This window comes from Anabrus simplex, chromosome 6 (assembly GCF_040414725.1).
Source record: "Anabrus simplex isolate iqAnaSimp1 chromosome 6, ASM4041472v1, whole genome shotgun sequence".
Taxonomy (NCBI): Eukaryota; Metazoa; Arthropoda; class Insecta; order Orthoptera; family Tettigoniidae; genus Anabrus; species Anabrus simplex.
In genome coordinates, this window is record NC_090270.1 from 173,445,344 (window position 1) to 173,463,947 (window position 18,604).

Below are 18,604 nucleotides of genomic sequence, written 5' to 3' on the forward strand. Positions count from 1 at the left end.
TAAAGCGTTCCTTATTGTCAGCAGTGGCGGATTTCTCCCTGGATGTCCTCCGTTCTGCCATAGACGAGTGGCCACTGACTCGGAGCCAGTATCGGTGCCAAAGGTGACATCTGAAAGTGATAAGTGATTTGTGTAAAGAATGCCTGTAAGAACATACTAACAGCAAATTTCAATACTTCTCATAATATTTGCATTTTTCAATTTTTAAGTTGAAACAATATTGATGGGTAGACTGGGTATTTTGGCTTCTTGCTCCCACACAATTCCTGAAAAGGAGGGAAAACTCTGAGAGACTGCATTATTGAACTTATCAACTTTCTTATTGGATCTGTTGGACTTGCCTACAGTTTTGATTGGTAATGTTACATATTTACTTCATATATTAAAAATGCTGCAATGTGACAATTTGTCAATGGCTCAAAAGTGGACTTTAATGTTCGAAATTGGTACACCAATAGCTGTCCACTAACACCCTCTGCAGAGATCGTTAAAAACTCATTTTGCAAAAAATTGACTTGATATTTTACATTGGAGCCTCTGTATATACATTTTGATGTATACGTATAATTATTTCAATTGCCTTTTTAAAAATATAAGCTGCCTGTTTTATGTATTTTGCCTTCCCATTTTCAGTGTTTTAAGTACCTAATCATCCAAGCTCGACTAATCATTTTAAATCTGGCATCTTCAACTTCTCATTGAGAAGCGCTTCTCATTGAGGAGCACTTCTCATTACTTCTCAATGAAAAATTGAAGATGCCAGATTTAAATTGATCAGTATAGTATTTCTCATTACTTCTCAGTAAGAAGTTGCAGGTGCAAAATTCAAATTGATTAGTAGGGCTTTAATGATTATATACTCGAAACACTGAAAATAGTTCTGAGCCTCCATGGCTCAGGCGGAAGCACGCCGGCCTCTCACCCCTGGGTTTCATGGTTCAAATCCCGGTCACTTCAAGTGAGATTTGTGTTGGACAAAGCGGAGGCGGGACAGGCTTTTCTCCGGGTACTCCGGTTTTCTTGTCGTATTTCATTCCAGCAACAGTCTCCAATTTCATTTCATCTGTCTCATTAATCATTGTCCAACAGGAGTGCGACAAGCTTCGGCAGCCGGCACAATTCCTATCCTCGCCGCTAGAAGGGGGCTTCAGTCATTCCATTTCTGATGCGGTCGAATGACTGGAAACAGGCTGTGGATTTTCAACTCCTGCTAAGATTCCTTTAATTCTATACCGTCACATTACTTGTGAAGATATTACAATCGTTGGCTTAACTAGTTTGAGTAATTTTCTTCCAATAAGTTCACTCCTGTCTGTGGATGTACTTTCGATGAATAAACCAATCCTAGCATGGAAGAAGCATCCACACAGATTGCACAGAATTATTGGAGTAGGGCATGTTTGTGTTCTACAGAGTTTTCATACTTGTCTCGTGGCCTCTTCACGTCTGCGTCATTCTGAACAGTCTTGAGCAAGCATGTCCCAGGTTTGCAGGTTGAGACCTGTTATCTTTATAGTGCGCTTAAACAGGCCTTTGTTGTGCCTCATAGGGGCTCCATGAGGTCTGGTGCTGAAACGGTTCACCATACAGGATTTGGCATGGAAATCTGGTATCACTCGTCCAACGGACGTGGCCAATCTATCTAAGCTGATAACCAATGGGTGATCCTTTACTCTTGGCATGCGCTTTCTTAGGCTTTTACAAGTCACTTCACTGATTATAAAATTGGTTGCCAGTCCTTGAAATATTAAGAAAAGTTAATTTAGTTAAAAGTTCATTCTCCTAGCTGTTGTTTTTCTCAAGTCCATTCACAACCACAATCCCTATTGCAGAATTCTCATCTAACATGTTACAAATCTTGTTGAATAGCCATGTTGTCAGTTATTAACCAAATGTCTCTTCTCTAATAGAGCTTGGAGATTTTAAAAACTCTTCAATATCAGTCCCATGGTATTTTCCTTCGTACAAATAGGTAATATGAATCAGAATTGAAAGGAATTATCATGTACCCTTTTATTTTCTAGGTTGGCAAAGAAGGCGTTATCACCGTTAAGGATGGGAAGACGTTAATTGATGAGCTAGAAGTAATAGAGGGGATGAAATTTGATCGAGGTTACATCTCTCCGTATTTCATAAACACAGCTAAAGGCAAGTTTCTTTCAAGTTATTAATGTTAAATTGTAATGGTTTGCATTTTTTTATTACTAATTTTGTTTTTCTATGTGTAGGTGCCAAAGTGGAATTTCAAGACTGTCTTGTTTTATTTAGTGAGAAGAAAATCTCTAGTGTCCAGTCCATAATTCCTGCTTTAGAATTGGCTAATTCCCAGAGAAAGCCATTGGTTATAATTGCTGAAGATGTTGATGGTGAGGCTCTCAGCACATTAGTTGTCAATCGGTGAGTAATCTTTTCTTTAAGAGCATTCTTGCTGGCACTGACCCAGAAACTCAATCTCCTCCTGAAATTGTCACAAGCATATTATCTGAAACGGGACAGCTGTTATGGGTCTGTTGACCAAGCACTCTAATTTTGTGAGAAAGTATATTAAATATGGCTTGTATTAATTTTTTGCCTTAAATATGAACTTTAGGAGTAAGATTCTTTTGCATGGAAGACTAATTCCAAACCACATATTTCACAATTGTTCACTTGTTCTATAATTGCTTTTAAGCAAAATCTCATGCTTAAAGGATTTTACAGTAGAACCTCGATGAATCATTCCCAAACTGTTGTTTTCCCCTATTCATCGTTCAATTTATTTTGGACCATTATATTGGTATTCCACGGAGTTTTCATACTTGTGGCCTCTTCACGTATCTCGTTCCACGAACTATACTTTTGTTGCATCGATCGTAAAAAAAAAAAATGTTCTCGGCGACAGTTTTCCTGCTTTGACCGACCGCACGTAAGAAAAATATATGCAAAAATGTTTTAAATTTAGAGCCGGCTCGGAACTCTAGCATATAATGGCAACAACCTGTTACGCGAGAATGTACGACCGATTCAGAGTTGCTAGTCTTCAGCAAGAATCTTGTAGGCTGGAGTGCTGTTCGCAGGTTATTCGTGCGCAACATCACTACGAGCCTCCTGGCGCCAATGCTTCTCCTCAACCCACTAACTGACCCCTAGAAGTATTCTTATTTACAGGAATTAAAATGGAGACAGTCTAAAAATCAAATTTGCCACAATTTTCTGTGTTGCGTTTGTCTGACTAGGGCTGCCACCTTTGCTGTAAATGAGAAAGTTGGGCAGTTTAAAATAGTCATCACGGCATGCATCGGCATGCATCATAGGGTTATAAATCGCATTGTACCTTGTGGAGTGTGTGGCCTGTTGACCACTTGTTACAAGCCAGACATAAATCTTTTCACTAACTTGGCCTTGAAACTAGTTCCTGTGCAGCGTCGCATAGCCCGCTGTTAAATCGTCAGAGGTGTGCCGTGTGTGATCTCTAACCTATAATTCGCGAAGGGTCCACAGAGTCTTTATACCAAAATGCAGGTTATCGCCGTAATACCCACGTATATCATCAAATTTGCAATAAGAGAATTGACGTTAAAGGTTTGTAATCATTACGAGATGTAAAGAAAAGTACCTGTATTTTATTTTGCTTTCCCCTGTTTTTTTGTCACCTACAATTGTTTTTCTTGCTTCTATAGTCATTTTCCCACTCCTCCTCCCCCTTGGGAACAATGCATCGAGCTTCTACTAGTACCAATTGTAACATGAAAGATGCACAAAAATAACCTTTTAATTGAAAATTCAATTTAACTCGGCTGCTCCCTGAGGTGGAAATAAATGTGTGGTTCGTGTAGTCCATGCCTTTGATGCGTATGTGCGTCTTGTATATGATTGGTTTTCCCTGTCTTTGCTGGTTGGCACAGTAACTGGGTTTTCATCGTTTGTAATGATGCTCAGATTGAGGTTAGTGTTAAGTATTCATGTTACTGAGATATGATCTTTGGCTTTCAAATATGGTGTAATAATGAATGAAAATGAGTCGACAATAAAATCGGCTACGTGCGTGTTACAGCTGCACTAAAAATTTCAAAGAGAAATTATAATTGGTCCACCCTAGTGTCTTAAAAGAAAAATTATGAGAAATCACAGTTGGTACATCTCGGTCTCATTGCGCCTTCTTTAACTGTAAAAATATTGAAATAAGGTGGGGTAGGGATATAGACAAGTTTGAATTGATAGTGTTAGGATATGTACAAGGTTTTGCTAAGGATAGCATGAGGAAAGTAGAGAACTGTAGGTATATAACCAGAGGTAGGTAACAGGTTCATATCACTGGATCCCTGTAGAATTCGTAACACAAATATACACACGTAATAAACAAGAAAAGAACACTCCCTACGCACATTTACATACACTTAAAAAACTCCAAATGTGCTAGTTGCACAGACTGTCATTGTCTTAGACCAGGGATGGTGAACCTATGCCACGCGTGTCACTAGGTGACACGCGAACATGATTTCGGTGGCACGCCACATGGACATAATGTTTTTATATATGTCTTGTACTACAGACAATGCATATCTTAGTGTTTCACGTGTAAGAAATAAATATCAAAAATCTAAATACTTGCTCTATTTGGACGTGCAATATGGCAACACTGCTATACTGATAGGTCTGAAATTCAAGTGAGATAAGTGTTGTTTTCTGGTGGTTTTGTATACGGACCTTACAAACATGTTTTCAGTGCCTAAAAAAAAAAAGTTAAAGGTAGTGACCGGATTTTTCAAGGACAGTGGACAAGGGAATTCGGACGGATAGAAAGTTCATGTGACCAAACCACTTCAGTCTTGATATCTGAATCTTATTGCGGAGAGAATCATCTATTCCTACTTCTCTAATTTTCTCATGCCTAATCTTGTCTTTCCTGGTTTTCTGGATCATAGTGCGTAGGAATTTCATTTCAGCTGCCTGAAGTTTGGAATTATCTGTACTAGTCAGTGTTGTGGTTTTGAGACTGTATGTAAGAATTAGTGTATAATAGGACTTGTACAATGTCATTTTTGTTTTCATGGGTATTTGCTCATCCCACAGCAGGTGTCTTACCTGGTGGTAAAATTGTGTTGCCTTATTGATTAGATTGTTCACCTCATGTTTTGCTAGGTTGTCGTTTGATATAACGCTACCCAAGTATTTGAAAACTGGAACGCTGTCCAGTTGAGCTTTATTTAACATGACGATTGGTTCTGCTCCTTCCCCATACACTTTCATCACCAGTCTTGGTCTTGCTGATATTTAAACCATATTTCTTAAACTTCTCATTCCAGCTTTGTATTCTCTCTCCCAATTCCTCTTCTGAGTCACTCCAGATCGCAACATCATCTGCAAATGTGAAGGCTTTGATATCTCCATGTTCTTTCCTTTTAATAGACTTCATTACTACTTCCATTACAATAATAAATAAAAGTGGTGACAGTGAGCTGCCCTGCTGCACTCCTTTCTTTGTTTCAAACCAGTCATGACATGAAATTAGTAGTCAAATAAATTTGAGTGGTATTTTTAGAAGTACAAAAGATCACAAAATATAGTTGGAATTAAAGAGGACATATTAGGGCAGATACTGTATTTATATATGAAGAGAAGTTAAGGGTTGGAATTATTCACCAAGAGGTGTATGATAAATTTCCAAATTCTGTGAAATTATTTAAGAAAGAACTAGGATAACAACTGATCAGGAGTCTGCCACTTGGGTGACTGCCCTGTATGAAGATGGTGATGTATATATCTTCCTTCCTCTTTATCACTGTTTTCTACACTTACTCTTTTCAAACTCCTGTCGCCTGATTCTCTGTATTAACTCGTTGTTGTACTTAGATTTCAGTTTCTCCCCATGACACTATTATCTGCAAATATTAGGGAGTTTGCTGTGTTTCTACCATCTTCTGTTTTACACACTTGTGAATTTCTTTCACGACTGATGAGCATGGAAGACTGTGCTTCTCCATGAAAGTTCTGTTTCCTTATCAAACCGTCCTTTATGTAGATCCCTTGCAAACTGTCGGGTCTTTTTACTTGTGCCTTTCAGGTCAAAACAGTGAAGTTTCCTTCATCATTTATAGTAGCTCCATGCTCGGTACAATGTATTTTTAGAGATATCAAGAGTTATAATGTGGAGTATAAGACTGGTTTTATTCAGTAATCGTGTGTAGTATAGCATCTAACAAAGCTGATATTTGAACACGTCCTTTTAGGTTGAAGATTGGTCTGCAAGTAGCTGCAGTGAAAGCCCCTGGATTTGGTGACAACCGCAAAGCAACTTTACAGGATATGGCCATTGCTACTGGTGGCATAGTCTTTGGTGATGAAGCTAGTCCTGTAAAATTGGAGGATATTCAAGCTTCTGATTTTGGTCAAGTGGGTGAAATTGTAATCACGAAAGATGATACGCTAATGCTCAAGGTGAGGGTATATTTAATGGCTTTTTAACTAGTAGAATTAGTTTGGAATTCTTTTATCAACCTACAATATATTGTGATTTGTACATACATAAACACATACATACATTCATTATAGACAGTTATGTCTCTCAGCGTTGAGTCTGCAAGCCTCTGTGAATATACTAAACATCGCCACAATCCTCTATTTGCAACTAGTGCTGTGGCCTCATTTAGTTCTATACCTCTTATCTTTAAATCGTTTGAAACTGAGTCTAACCATCGTCTTGGTCTCCCTCTACTTGTTACCCTCTATAACAGTCCATTATTCTCCTAAATAACCTATCCTCCTCCATTCGCCTCACATGACCCCACCTTCGAAGCCGGTTTATGGGTACAGCGTCATCCATAGAGTTCATTCCTAACTTAGCCTTTATCTCCTCATTCAGAGTACCCTCCTGTCATTGTTCCCACCTGTTTGTACCAGCAATCATTCTTGCTACTTTCATGTCTGTTACTTTCAACTTATGGAAAAGATATCCTGAGTCCACCCAGCTTTCACTCCCGTAGAGCAATGTTGGTCTGAAAACAGACCGATGTAAAGATAGTTTTGTCTGCGAGCTGATTTCCTTCTTACAGAACACTGTTGATTGCAACTGCAACCTCACTTATTTAGCTTTACTACACCTTGATTCAGTGTCACTATTACCATCCTGGGAGTACACACAACATGAATGAAAACCTACAACCTGTTTTGCAGTCATTGACCGGTTCAGGGAGGGAATGAATGAAGCTCCCATCTTGCAGCGAGGATAGGAATTGTGCCAGCTGCCAAAGCCTGTCTCACTCCTGGGTCAATGATTAATGATCGACAGATGAAATGAAATGGTATTGGAGTGTGTTGCAGAAATGAAAGATGACAGGGGAAAACCGAAGTACCCTGAGAAAATCATGTCCCACCTCTGCTTTGTCCAGCACAAATCTTGCATGGAGTGACCAGGATTTGAAATACTGAACCCAGCGCCGAGAGACTGCCGCCTGAGCCGCGAAGGTTTACGGAGTACACATAACCTAAATGCTTAAAATTATCTACCTGTTCCAGCTTTGTATCACCAATCTGACATTCAGTTCTGTTGAATTTCTTATCTGCTGATATTTCGAAAGGCTAATTTTCATACCATACTCATTGCACCTATTTTCAAGTTCCAAGATATTAGACTGCAGCCTTTCGGGACAATCTGCCATTAAGACAAAGTCGTCAGCATAGGCCAGACTGCTTACATTTCCACCTAACTGAATTCCTTCCTGCCATTTTATAACTTTCAGCAGATGATCCATGTAAGCTACAAACAGCAAAGGTGAAAGATTACAGCCTTGTCTAACTCCTGTAAGTACCCTGCATCAAGAACTCATTTCACCATCAAATCTCACTGAAGCCCAATTGTCAACATAAATGCCTTTGATAGATTTTAATAATCTACCTTTAATTCCATAGTCCCCCAGTATGGCGAACATCTTTTCCCTCGGTACCCAATCATATGCTTTCTCTAGATCTACGAAACATAAACACAACTGCCTATTCTTCTCGTTGCATTTTTCAATTACCTGGCACATACAGAAAAACTGATCCTGACAGCCCCTCTGTGGTCTGAAACCTCACTGGTTTTCATCAAACTTCCTCTCAACTACTGAATGCACCCTCCCTTCCAAGATGCCAGTGAATACTTTGCCTGGTATACTAATCATTGAGATACCTAAATAGTTGTTGCAATCCTTCCTGTTCCCTTGCTTATAGATAGGTGCAATTACTGCTTTTGTCCAATCTGATCATACCTGATGGTATCTTACTACTCTCTGAAGCAATTTCATCCCTGCCTTCCCACTATACTTCACCATTTCAGGTCTAATTTCATCTATTCCTGCTGCTTCATGACAATGGAGTTCATTTACCATCGTTGCCACTTCCTCAGGCATAATTTCACCATCGTTCTCCTCCCCATGAGCTTGGTTGTTCATGACATCACCAGGAAGATTTCCTTTTACATTAGGAATATTTTCAAAATATTCCCTCAACCTGTCCGGATCTATTACAAGTTCATCTGAATTAGCCATAACACTGTTAATTTCCTTTTTTCCCTCCCCAAGATTTTTTATTACTGTCCGGAAAAGTTTCCCTGCTGCATGAGGAAGCCTTTCCAAGTTATTACCAAAATCTTCCCACAACTACTTTTTGGATTCAACGACTACAGTATTTACTCGTGTATTAACCTACCCCTGGCTTTTTGAGACAAAAAAAAAAAAATCTTGTATGCAAGACCCCCTCAATTCTTCAGAGAAGGATTTTGCTTCGGAGTGGGTAAGAGCCTTATGCAGCCCTGATGACATCACACAAATTCGTGAATAGTTTCGGCCGTACAACCCACGGAATGAAAACGCACGTCAAAGTCATGCGGTGAATCTGTGTTTCTTAAGAAATGTCCGCCTCTGTAGCGTAGGCCTACTGCAGCTCTGACGTCGCACAAGTAGGTGAAGTTTTGTCTCTGACCCGCGCATTGCAAGCACGCATCAGTGTTGTTTTGTAGTTAATGTCCGTCAGCGTAATAGTTAATACAATTAGCAGCCATTCTGGGGAGCCTAGATTCGATTCCCGGTACCGTATTGCCAGATTTACGAATGGCAGGTAGGTTTATTTGTGGTAAAAATGGTATAGGCAACTCCCTTCCACTGGGGACCTGTCGACCTGTCCCAAAAAGAGCTGCACCACCTCAGGATGAGGGAACGAGTTTACTTAACATATACTCAAAGTTTTCGTTAGGTCTATTAATATAGACAGGCGAGATAATTAACAAAGTGATCATTTTTATCTCGTAACTTGGGCCAAAATACTTTTTTTAGAGAGAGAGAGAGAGAGAGAGAGAGTAGGTTTAAAACGTGACAAATCAATCCAAATTGTTCTACTCTCCAACATGCCTAACAAATCACTTTCAATGATTTTTTGCTTACTTTAACCATAGCTACATTCTACCTAGTATTTTATTTATAGAAATTAGTAGACCATTATTATCTTCCTTGCATTCCAGGTACTCTCATACATAAATGAAGTTTGTGTCCCTTTATACTAATGCCATTGCTGAAACTTTATCCTACCATTGTGCACCATGGAATTAAGACAAGCATATTTACAAACAGAATCTTAAAGTTAACTGTGCTACCGTAACTAAGCTATTATATGTACACAAACGTAATTAGAAAAGCTGTTTATGAATGTGTCTGTAGTTTGCACTTTCCCCATAAGGTTAAAATGATATGGTGGCAGCCTTAGTACAATATACAGTAGAACCTCGATAATTCGAAATCGGTTAATTCAAAATCCCGCCTAACTCGAAGAAGCTCTCTTTCCCGGAAACATGAGATGCAGTTTTGCATGTTATTTAAATTAATTCGAAATACGGACAATTCGTAATTCGAAGTACAATGTCGGCCCCATTACCGAAATTGACATTTAATTCGAAACTGCCTTTACATTTTAAAACAATAGTATGTTGCAGAGTAATTTCAACTCGAAATTTATCGCGTCGTCATAGAACGCGTGTTCCGGAACGTGGAGGAGTAACTTTCCGCAATTACACTCACTTCGGTGGGTCTACAGTGCGCTTCGTGATTAAGTTGAATGAAATCCGAATTATTTTGTATTCAACCTTTTAAGGAACGCCGTAATATCATGCAACAGGCAGTGTGCGCAAAAACAGAACCCACAAACATTGGCGATGCCGAAAGTCGACGAAAAAATGTGGCTCATATAATAAATTCGTAGGCACCGAACAATATTGTCATTGCCAATGAAACTGCATTGCTTTATTTTAATGCGAGCCCAAACGGTCTTATGGTTTTAAAGGAGAAAATGCCAGCCCAGGAATCGTACAAGGGTGGCGGTCATTGTAGTGCGTTGCAAATTGCAATGGCGTCGGGCACTTTCCATGCCAGTACAAAGCATCTAAAAATGAAAACAGTACAGAAATCCAAAAAATAATGAGTTTGCACAGGGGAACCAGCATAATTTATCCTAGTCTTTGAATTGTGTGATTTTTATTCTTTCGTTGCGTGAGGTTATGTTTGTCAGTGATTTATTCAAGTGCATTATTTCAACATTGTAAATACACCTTGTGGGACACATGTCGGAAATAAGTTTTTTTCCATGGCATTTGAAAGGTTTAAACTGTAAATCGAGGTGATTGCATGTATTAATAGGTCTTTGTGACACGGCAAGTGTTTACATTTCTGAAGTACCTATGAGAGAAGTGCCATGGCAGCAAATCGTACAAGGATAGTCGTAGGAAAGTTTGATTTTAAGGGCATCGGGTACTTTCTGTGTAAATACAAAGGCATCTAAAATGCATACAGTATAGTAATCCAATGAATAAAGCACTTGCACATGGGAGCCAGCATAGATTTCTCTTTGAATCATGCTTTGTTTTTCTTGCTTTCGTTACGTGAGGTTATGTTTGCCAGTGAGATATCCAAGTGCATTATTTGAATACTGTAAATGCACCTTCTTGCATACATTTAGGAAATAATTCTTTTTTGATAGCATTTGAAAGGTATAAACTGTGAATCAAGGTTAACTGCGTGCAGTAATGGGCCTTAGAATATTTTGTACCACAGCAAGGGTTGGTACTTCTGAATTGCAAATTGGCGGTTAATTCGAAATCATGTAATTCGAAGTCCGATTTTTGAGTCCCAACGACTTCGAATTAACGAGTTTTTACAGTATACGTGAATTCTCTACACATACTTACATCTGAATTTAACAAATATTTTCTGGGTATGCTTCAAATCTGGCAACAGACCCCGTTATACTATACAGTATATCAATGTATGTTTCTAAGGGAGGCAGGAGATCCCATGGTGCTCCTCTGAAACACTCTGAAGATTTAGAAGACCTTCAGGAACACTGACATTGATCAAAGTACGTGGTATATCATTGCAGAAGACTGCACTTGCTGGCGCAAAACTATTGCAGCTACACTTGCACAATTACATGAACATTGTAGACAGAAAGCAGAAAAATGTCTGAGACAAAAACTGCATTCTCAGCCACTGCCTCCACCCTCTGGAGGATGCAATCAATGTTGTCGTTTCACATCAGGAATGGTTTCCTTAGCCATCAGATGTCTGAATCCCAGAATTCCAGGATTGGCAGAATCACAGGAAAAATATTGGCGACAACTAAAGTATGAAGTTTAAGAGATTATTTGGCTCGAAACTTTGGTGAACACCAACCATTGTCACTAAAGGCTGCACATACGACAGTTAAAATATCGTTTTTATGTGTGTTTTTCACAAGAAATTAATCTTACATAATGATATACTCCAAAACTGAATACAGTAGGGGAGACCGGGGCAAGTTGACGATGCTAAGCTTCGGGAGGTCGTATGTTAAACAAGATTATTCAAAATCATTTTTATTCACACTTAATGCATACATTACACTATACTCTGTTATATTATGACCTTATAATTGCACTCTTGAAAGATGTTCCAAAGTAATTAAATAAAATTCATAACTTCAGCAAATTCTCCATCTTGCCCCAGTGGCGGGGCAAGTTGACGAACCTGTCGGGGTAAGATAACGAAAAATCCAAACCTATTCTAACCTACACCAAACTTTGTAATATAGCTTGAAATGGTATTTAGTATACACACATGGACAATGTCACTATAAACATCACTTTCATGGTTATATATTTCTATAGTTCGGCACTTCAATATCAAAGTTTTAAGATCTCCTTTGATTGTAGAGAATTTAACAGTAATCACACACAAAAACTCCTCCTTCATAACTAGAACACATCTCATGCCACCATTCACTACATCTACTACACTGAATCCAGTCTTCTTCCGGGGGATCTACATAAGTTACACTGCACACAGGGCACTCAAATCTGTTCTTGTCCTTAGGAAGCAATGTAGATGTGAAAGAGGGCCCTTTTCTGCCAGTTTCTTCTTCTTTCTTTCCATTTCCTTAGTTTCTTTGCTTCTCTTTTCTTCTTCTCTTCGTAATAATATGTCTTTTGTAGGGGTACTTGTTATGACTGATGCTGATCTAGCTTGCCTTTTCCTGGTCGTTGATCTCTGAGCTTTTGGCAAAGGCATCAGGTCATAGATGGAAGTGCTCGTAGAGGACTTCAATTGATTTTCTTCGTCCTGCCGAGAAGAAGGTCCTGGTTGCGGTGTAGGCAATGCTGCTTCTTGCTTTAAGTTGCCATGTTCTGTTGAGATTGTAAGATCTGGCGAGTGAGTGGATGGATCAGACTCTGTGGAAGGCACTGGTTCTTCTGGTAAATCTCTCTCTGTCGTAGCTGCGGGAGCATAGTCGCCTTCATCAAATACTTGTGGGTTGAATGGCTCTATTCCAGTTGCTTCGAAACCTTTTATGGCATTGCTTACAGTCGCTGTTTTTGTGTAGGCTCCAGAAAAAACTCGTGCAATGTTTCGATCATTTATCTGATGTCCAGGATAAGACACCAGATAATTGTCACAAGCCTGCGAGTAAGCCGTCTTCAGGGGTCCAAAGAACGACACATCAAGTGGCTGCAGTCTGTGGGACGTATGTGGTGGCAATCCAATCACGATTCCTTTTTCCCGACAAAAATTGACTGCCTGTAAAGAAATGTGTGAACTATGGTTGTCCACAATCAGTAAAACAGGATCACTTACTGGGCTTTATATGATTCACAAAATGTTGTAAGTAAACAACAAACAGATCACTATTCATCCATCCTGTTTCATTTGCGTGTCCAACAGATCCAGGAGGAAGACCACTCAGTAGCTCTGGTTTCATCCTTTTTCTTGGAAAAATAAAAAATGGTGGGACATACTGTCCACTGGCACTCATGGCACAAACTAGAGTGATATTTCTGCCCCTGTCTGCGGACGTAATTTTAGCTACACGTCTAGTACCTTTTGGAGAGATCACTTTTGTCTATTGGGCACAGTGGAAAGACCTGATTCATCCGCATTGAATATCGCTTGTGGCGCAAAACCATATTTTAGGTGAATTTCTCTTAATATTGAATAAAATTTGTGCACTGCAGCCTTATCGAAACCCATCATACGCCCTATAGAGGTTGCTTCAGGAGTTCTCATCGTAAAGTTGAAGTTCTTCAAGAAGTTAGTGAGCCAATCTTCTCCGGCCATTCTTGTTACGTTGTTGAACGGATGAGCAATGTTGTTCGTCTCAGCGAAATCATACACTAATCTCCTGCACTGTATTTTGGTCATTCCAAAACGTCTCTGATTTATTTCTGTAAGATATCTTTGTAATTCTAAAAGCTGTTCATGTGAAAATGTGTTGCGAAACCTTCCCCCATGCACCGGCAAATCTTTGTCAGCTGCATTTATGTAACGTCTCAGTGTAGCTTCCGGAATGCCATGTAAAGATGCAGCGGCGTTACATGACATTCCTTCTCTTACTGCTCGGAGGGCTGCAGTCATATTTTCTTCACTCCAGCTCCTCCTTTCCGTTTTGCGTTTATAATTTCTAGGCATGTCTGAAAATATGAATAAAATCATACCTAAATATCTGCTATTACTGTAATGATGATAATAATAATAATAATAATAATAATAATAATAATAATAATAATAATAATAATAAATTAAAACAATGATCAGGGAAATTCAGCTATTAAAATGCCATTCATTTTCACAGTCGATAGACGTGGGGCAAGATGACGAATTCGTCAACTTGCCCTCGCCATCTTGCCCCAGGTGTTCTTTCTTATGTATAGTATTTTTCCACTGAACAAGGGATTAAATTCTAGAACATCCTCCACAAACCAAAAACGTCAGTACATGTACTAACAAAATGCTATCGTAACAATTTCCGTAGCTCACACTATATAATCCCGAAACCTTGCTGAACTTACCTTGAATATTATAACACTGATGCACGAAACATACCTTCACCCTCAATGACCACTCTCAGACTGAATGGAAAGTTCCGTTGCAAATAGCTTATAGCGGGCGAGGGTGGCACTCAAGGACACAGGGTAGCCAACAATTTCGGTAGGTAACTAAAGGAGTTATTTGCCATTAGTCATCTTGCCCCGTTCGTCAATTTGCCCCGGTCTCCCCTAAGATATAAATTTGGTCGAAGAAAATAATCTGATCTTCAAATGCTGTTGGGTATGTAACCCATGTAGATTGCAATAGACGTGCAGTTTGCTTACCTTACCTGATATTTGTAATTGACTAGTCTCACCTATGTATTGTGTGTGCTGTCTGGTATCAGCTATATAGGATCATGTTGCACAAAATGCTCACTGGTTCGGCTTTTGTTTTTTGGCGTTTTAAGTTTGTTTTTACCAGTCGCAGTTAAAACTTCAGCTGACATCGTACTTCCTTCGTGCTCTATGGTTCCCAATGTTCTCTGAATCCTCAATCACCTTAACCTTACCTTAGCCATGAATGAGCAATTAAAAGAACTTTGTAGCCACCTCTATACTGGTCCACACTTAACTTCTAATGTGCTACAACCACCACTCAGATCAAGATCAGACAACGATATAGTATAACAGGGTCTGTTGCTTGATTTTGAAGCATACCCAGAGAGTTTTTCTTGCTAAATTCCTGAAAAAGTATGTGTAGAGAATTCACGTATATATGGTACTAAGGTTGCCACCATATCATTTTAACCCTATAGGGAATGTGCAAGTGACTACTAACGCTAAATATAGCGAAACGGTAAGGAAGTGTTCAGCCCATGCACAACTGTGGTGTTGATTGATGGAAAGATTTATTTGTCTGTATAATAGTACATATGACACGCACTGTACAACGCAAGTAAACGTGCTCTGCAATTCACCTGCCATATCAGCCAGATATTAATTTTAATATTCATGGGTGTGCTTTATTTAAGTGTGAACTTAAATAGCTGTGAAGTAGTATGATGCTGAAGCAGTGGTTCCCAACCTTTGCCAGCTGACGCCCCCCTTTTCAGATACGGGTGGTCATCGCGCCCCCCTCCCCCCCCGCCCCCCGTCGCTTCTATAACCTCTCCGATATACTGACGTGGAGGATATAGACCTAACCTAATGACACTACATAATGAATTATTCCATTATTCAATGATTTATGAAAAAATGATATGAAGTACGTGCTTTATATCTATGACATACATTTCAGCACAATAAAGAACACACTTTTACAATAAATCCTTCAATTAGTCAACACATGTCAGTGAGAGGGTTGACACTGTTTTGTCTTGGTAAGATTCGGTATTATTGGTTTGATATTTGACAGGGCACAGCAGAGATCACTTGCAACATCAAGCCGACAGCGCTGCTTTGTTTTTATGACACTTAGCGTTGAAAATCCTGACTCGCATAAATATGTCGTTGAAAATGGGGCAATGACAAGCAATGCTACTTTGGCTATTTCAGGATACACTGCAAGACGTATACCCAAAAGTCGCCCAGTCCTAATATTTTGTAATCATCTTTTAGCTTTGAATCACACTTCAAATCAATGGCTTCTTCTTGAAGTTGTACTGGCAGTGCTTCAATGTCAATGGCAAACGGATTTCTTGTTTAACATCCAGGACCATTCATCTGACGAGATATCAGGAAGGTAGGAATTGAATTCTTGTGCCAGGCAATCCAGATGTGACTGAATTTGCACCTTAAGTTTATTACGATTACGTTCATTTTCCGGCAAAATTTCATTAAGGCGGTGAAAGGATGAGAAGTTGTTCAACTAAAGTCGGCGTTTCCATAACTTTATTTTCTCCAGAAAAGCCCTGATGGCATCATAAGCAAGCATAATACTGGATTTTTTGCCTTGGAGTTTTAAGTTCAAACTGTTCAAAGCTTCAAAAAGATCGCAAAGATATGCCTATGAGACAATAAAATTGGCATCAGTAAACACTTCATACACGTCGTTCTTACCTTCACCAAGAAGAAACATTTCAACTTCAGACTTTAATTCGAACAGCCGAGCCAACATGCTCCCTTTTGATAGCCAGCGAACCTCTGTGTGGAAAAGGAGAGTTTTGTGATCGGCTTGAAGGTCAACACAAAGGGCTTCAAACAATCATGTCTGTAAAGAACTTGTCTTCACAGAGTTCACAATTCTTATAGCGACTTTTAGAGTGTTATTAAAATCTTGGGGCAAGGTTTTGGCCACCAAAGCCTGCGTCTGAATTATACAGTCGGTTCCCGGGTTTTTATCTTTGGCCAATTTGAGAAACCCAGAACGTGACCCGATCATAGCAGGTGCACCATTCGTACATAAACCCACTACATTTTCCCAGGAAAGTCCATGTTCTTGGAAAGAAATTATCGATGGCAGAAATAAAATTTTTAGTTGATTAGCTACACTTCACGGAACCCAATTAACTTATAGCCCAGCCTTACTTTGAGTATTAGGTTTTGTCTTCCTCTTCACTATTGGAGGACTAACAGGAGTTGTATTAGCCAACTCCTCAATTGATATCATTTTACACGACACATACTATGTTGTTGCTCACTTCCATTATGTTTTATCTATAGGGGCAGTATTTGCAATCATGGCTGGATTTATTCAATGATACCCATTATTTACAGGTTTAACCCTAAACCCTAAGTGATTAAAAATTCAATTTACAACTATATTTGTAGGAGTAAACTTAACATTCTTCCCTCAACACTTTTTAGGATTAGCTGGTATACCACGTCGATACTCTGATTATCCAGACAGTTACACATCTTGAAATGTTGTTTCAAGCCTAGGGTCAACTATCTCTTTTATTGGAATTATCTTCCTTATTTTCATTATTTGAGAAAGTATAATCTCAAATCGAACTGTCTTATTTCCTATAAATATGGTAAGTTCATTAGAATGATATCAATCTTATCAAGCTTTCGAAGTTGTTTTCAAACATTGGGAGAATAACATTTCTTCTCTTAAAATTCCACTGTCAACAAATCGACAATATAGAATCAGTTGACAACAATGGGCCACATCGGTTGTTTCATCACACTGAATTTAAAACACTGGAGATGCTTTCACCTTCTCCAAAATTTGCATTTTAATGTCTTCTGACAGTTCTTGAAGTCTGTACTTCACTGTGTTATCGAAAAGAGAAATTTTAGACAATTTCTGCCGACTCCCTTCACCCAAAACTATATTTGCAGCTAATAACACACACGCCTTTACTAATGTTTCCCCAATTGTGTGCTTTTTTGTCTTTGGCAATCAGAAGAGCTAGTTCATATGATGCTTCCACTGCTTTCTCATTTCCTTGGTTAAAAGTACCCGATGAATCTAATTTCATACGTTTTAGTGAGTTGAGTTTAGTTGCAAAATATTCTGTGCGTTTGTCTTTTAAGCCTGAATGATTCGTGTTTAAATGTGTCTCCAAACAAACGGGCCTCATCGCATCGTTACTCAGAACACAGTGGCAGATTACGCATTGAGGCTGTTGTATTCCATTCCGTTCAACGACTGTGAAGCCATATTTAATGTAGTCATCATTGCGCAGTCTCTTCTTGGACATCGTTTTCATTTTTTTTTTAAGTCACTATATTATATAACACAATTCACACAGTCGCACTGTTACAGCGAAGCATACACAACACTCACAATAAACAACTTGACAGACACGTCCACTGCAAAAGTATACGAGGCACAGAATTAGCAGTCGAAGGGCCTGGGGACTGATGGTCTATTCGCGATGTGTTGTCATGGCCATTACTGCGCCATCTCTGATAGGGCAGTTGTACTATGTAGCTCCCGCAATTTGACTGCAAGGGAAGAATAAGAATGTGTAGGGGTGGGAACAGAGCATTCAAGGACGAGCTACCCACAAAACGAGTCTATATGTCGTAGGGTGCGAGGGAAGGAGAAACTTCCGATACATTTGTTCATTCTGAAACTCCGATTTTCTTTATTCTTCAGAGTTAATGTCGACTCCTGACTGTAGTAACTTATTGCCAGTTAAGATCCTTGGTGAGAAAATGTCACTGTTTCATTGATTGCTGTGGTTAATCATTAATTAGTTGTAGCCCAAAATACCAGTAGGCCTACATAGAATTTCACGCTAGCCGTGAAAGCCTAACATGTTATATTAAATAAATTTATTATAATTAAGCCTACTATTTTTGCCTTATCTCCTGTTGTTCCCACTACTACGTCAATTTGATATAATACCGACATTTATACGATTACCTCCT

General features: G+C 39.1%; 1 protein-coding gene across 1 annotated transcript in view; it reads left to right on the forward strand.

Annotated features, from left to right (window-relative positions):
* Hsp60A (Heat shock protein 60A) overlaps nt 1–18,604 on the forward strand; it is a 107,233-nt gene that overhangs the window by 45,293 nt on the left and 43,336 nt on the right. The window contains exons 5-7 of the mRNA XM_067150065.2: nt 2,025–2,148; nt 2,229–2,397; nt 6,210–6,417. Of these exons, the coding sequence (XP_067006166.1) occupies nt 2,025–2,148; nt 2,229–2,397; nt 6,210–6,417 (501 nt within the window). The remainder of the gene's footprint in view (nt 1–2,024; nt 2,149–2,228; nt 2,398–6,209; nt 6,418–18,604) is intronic.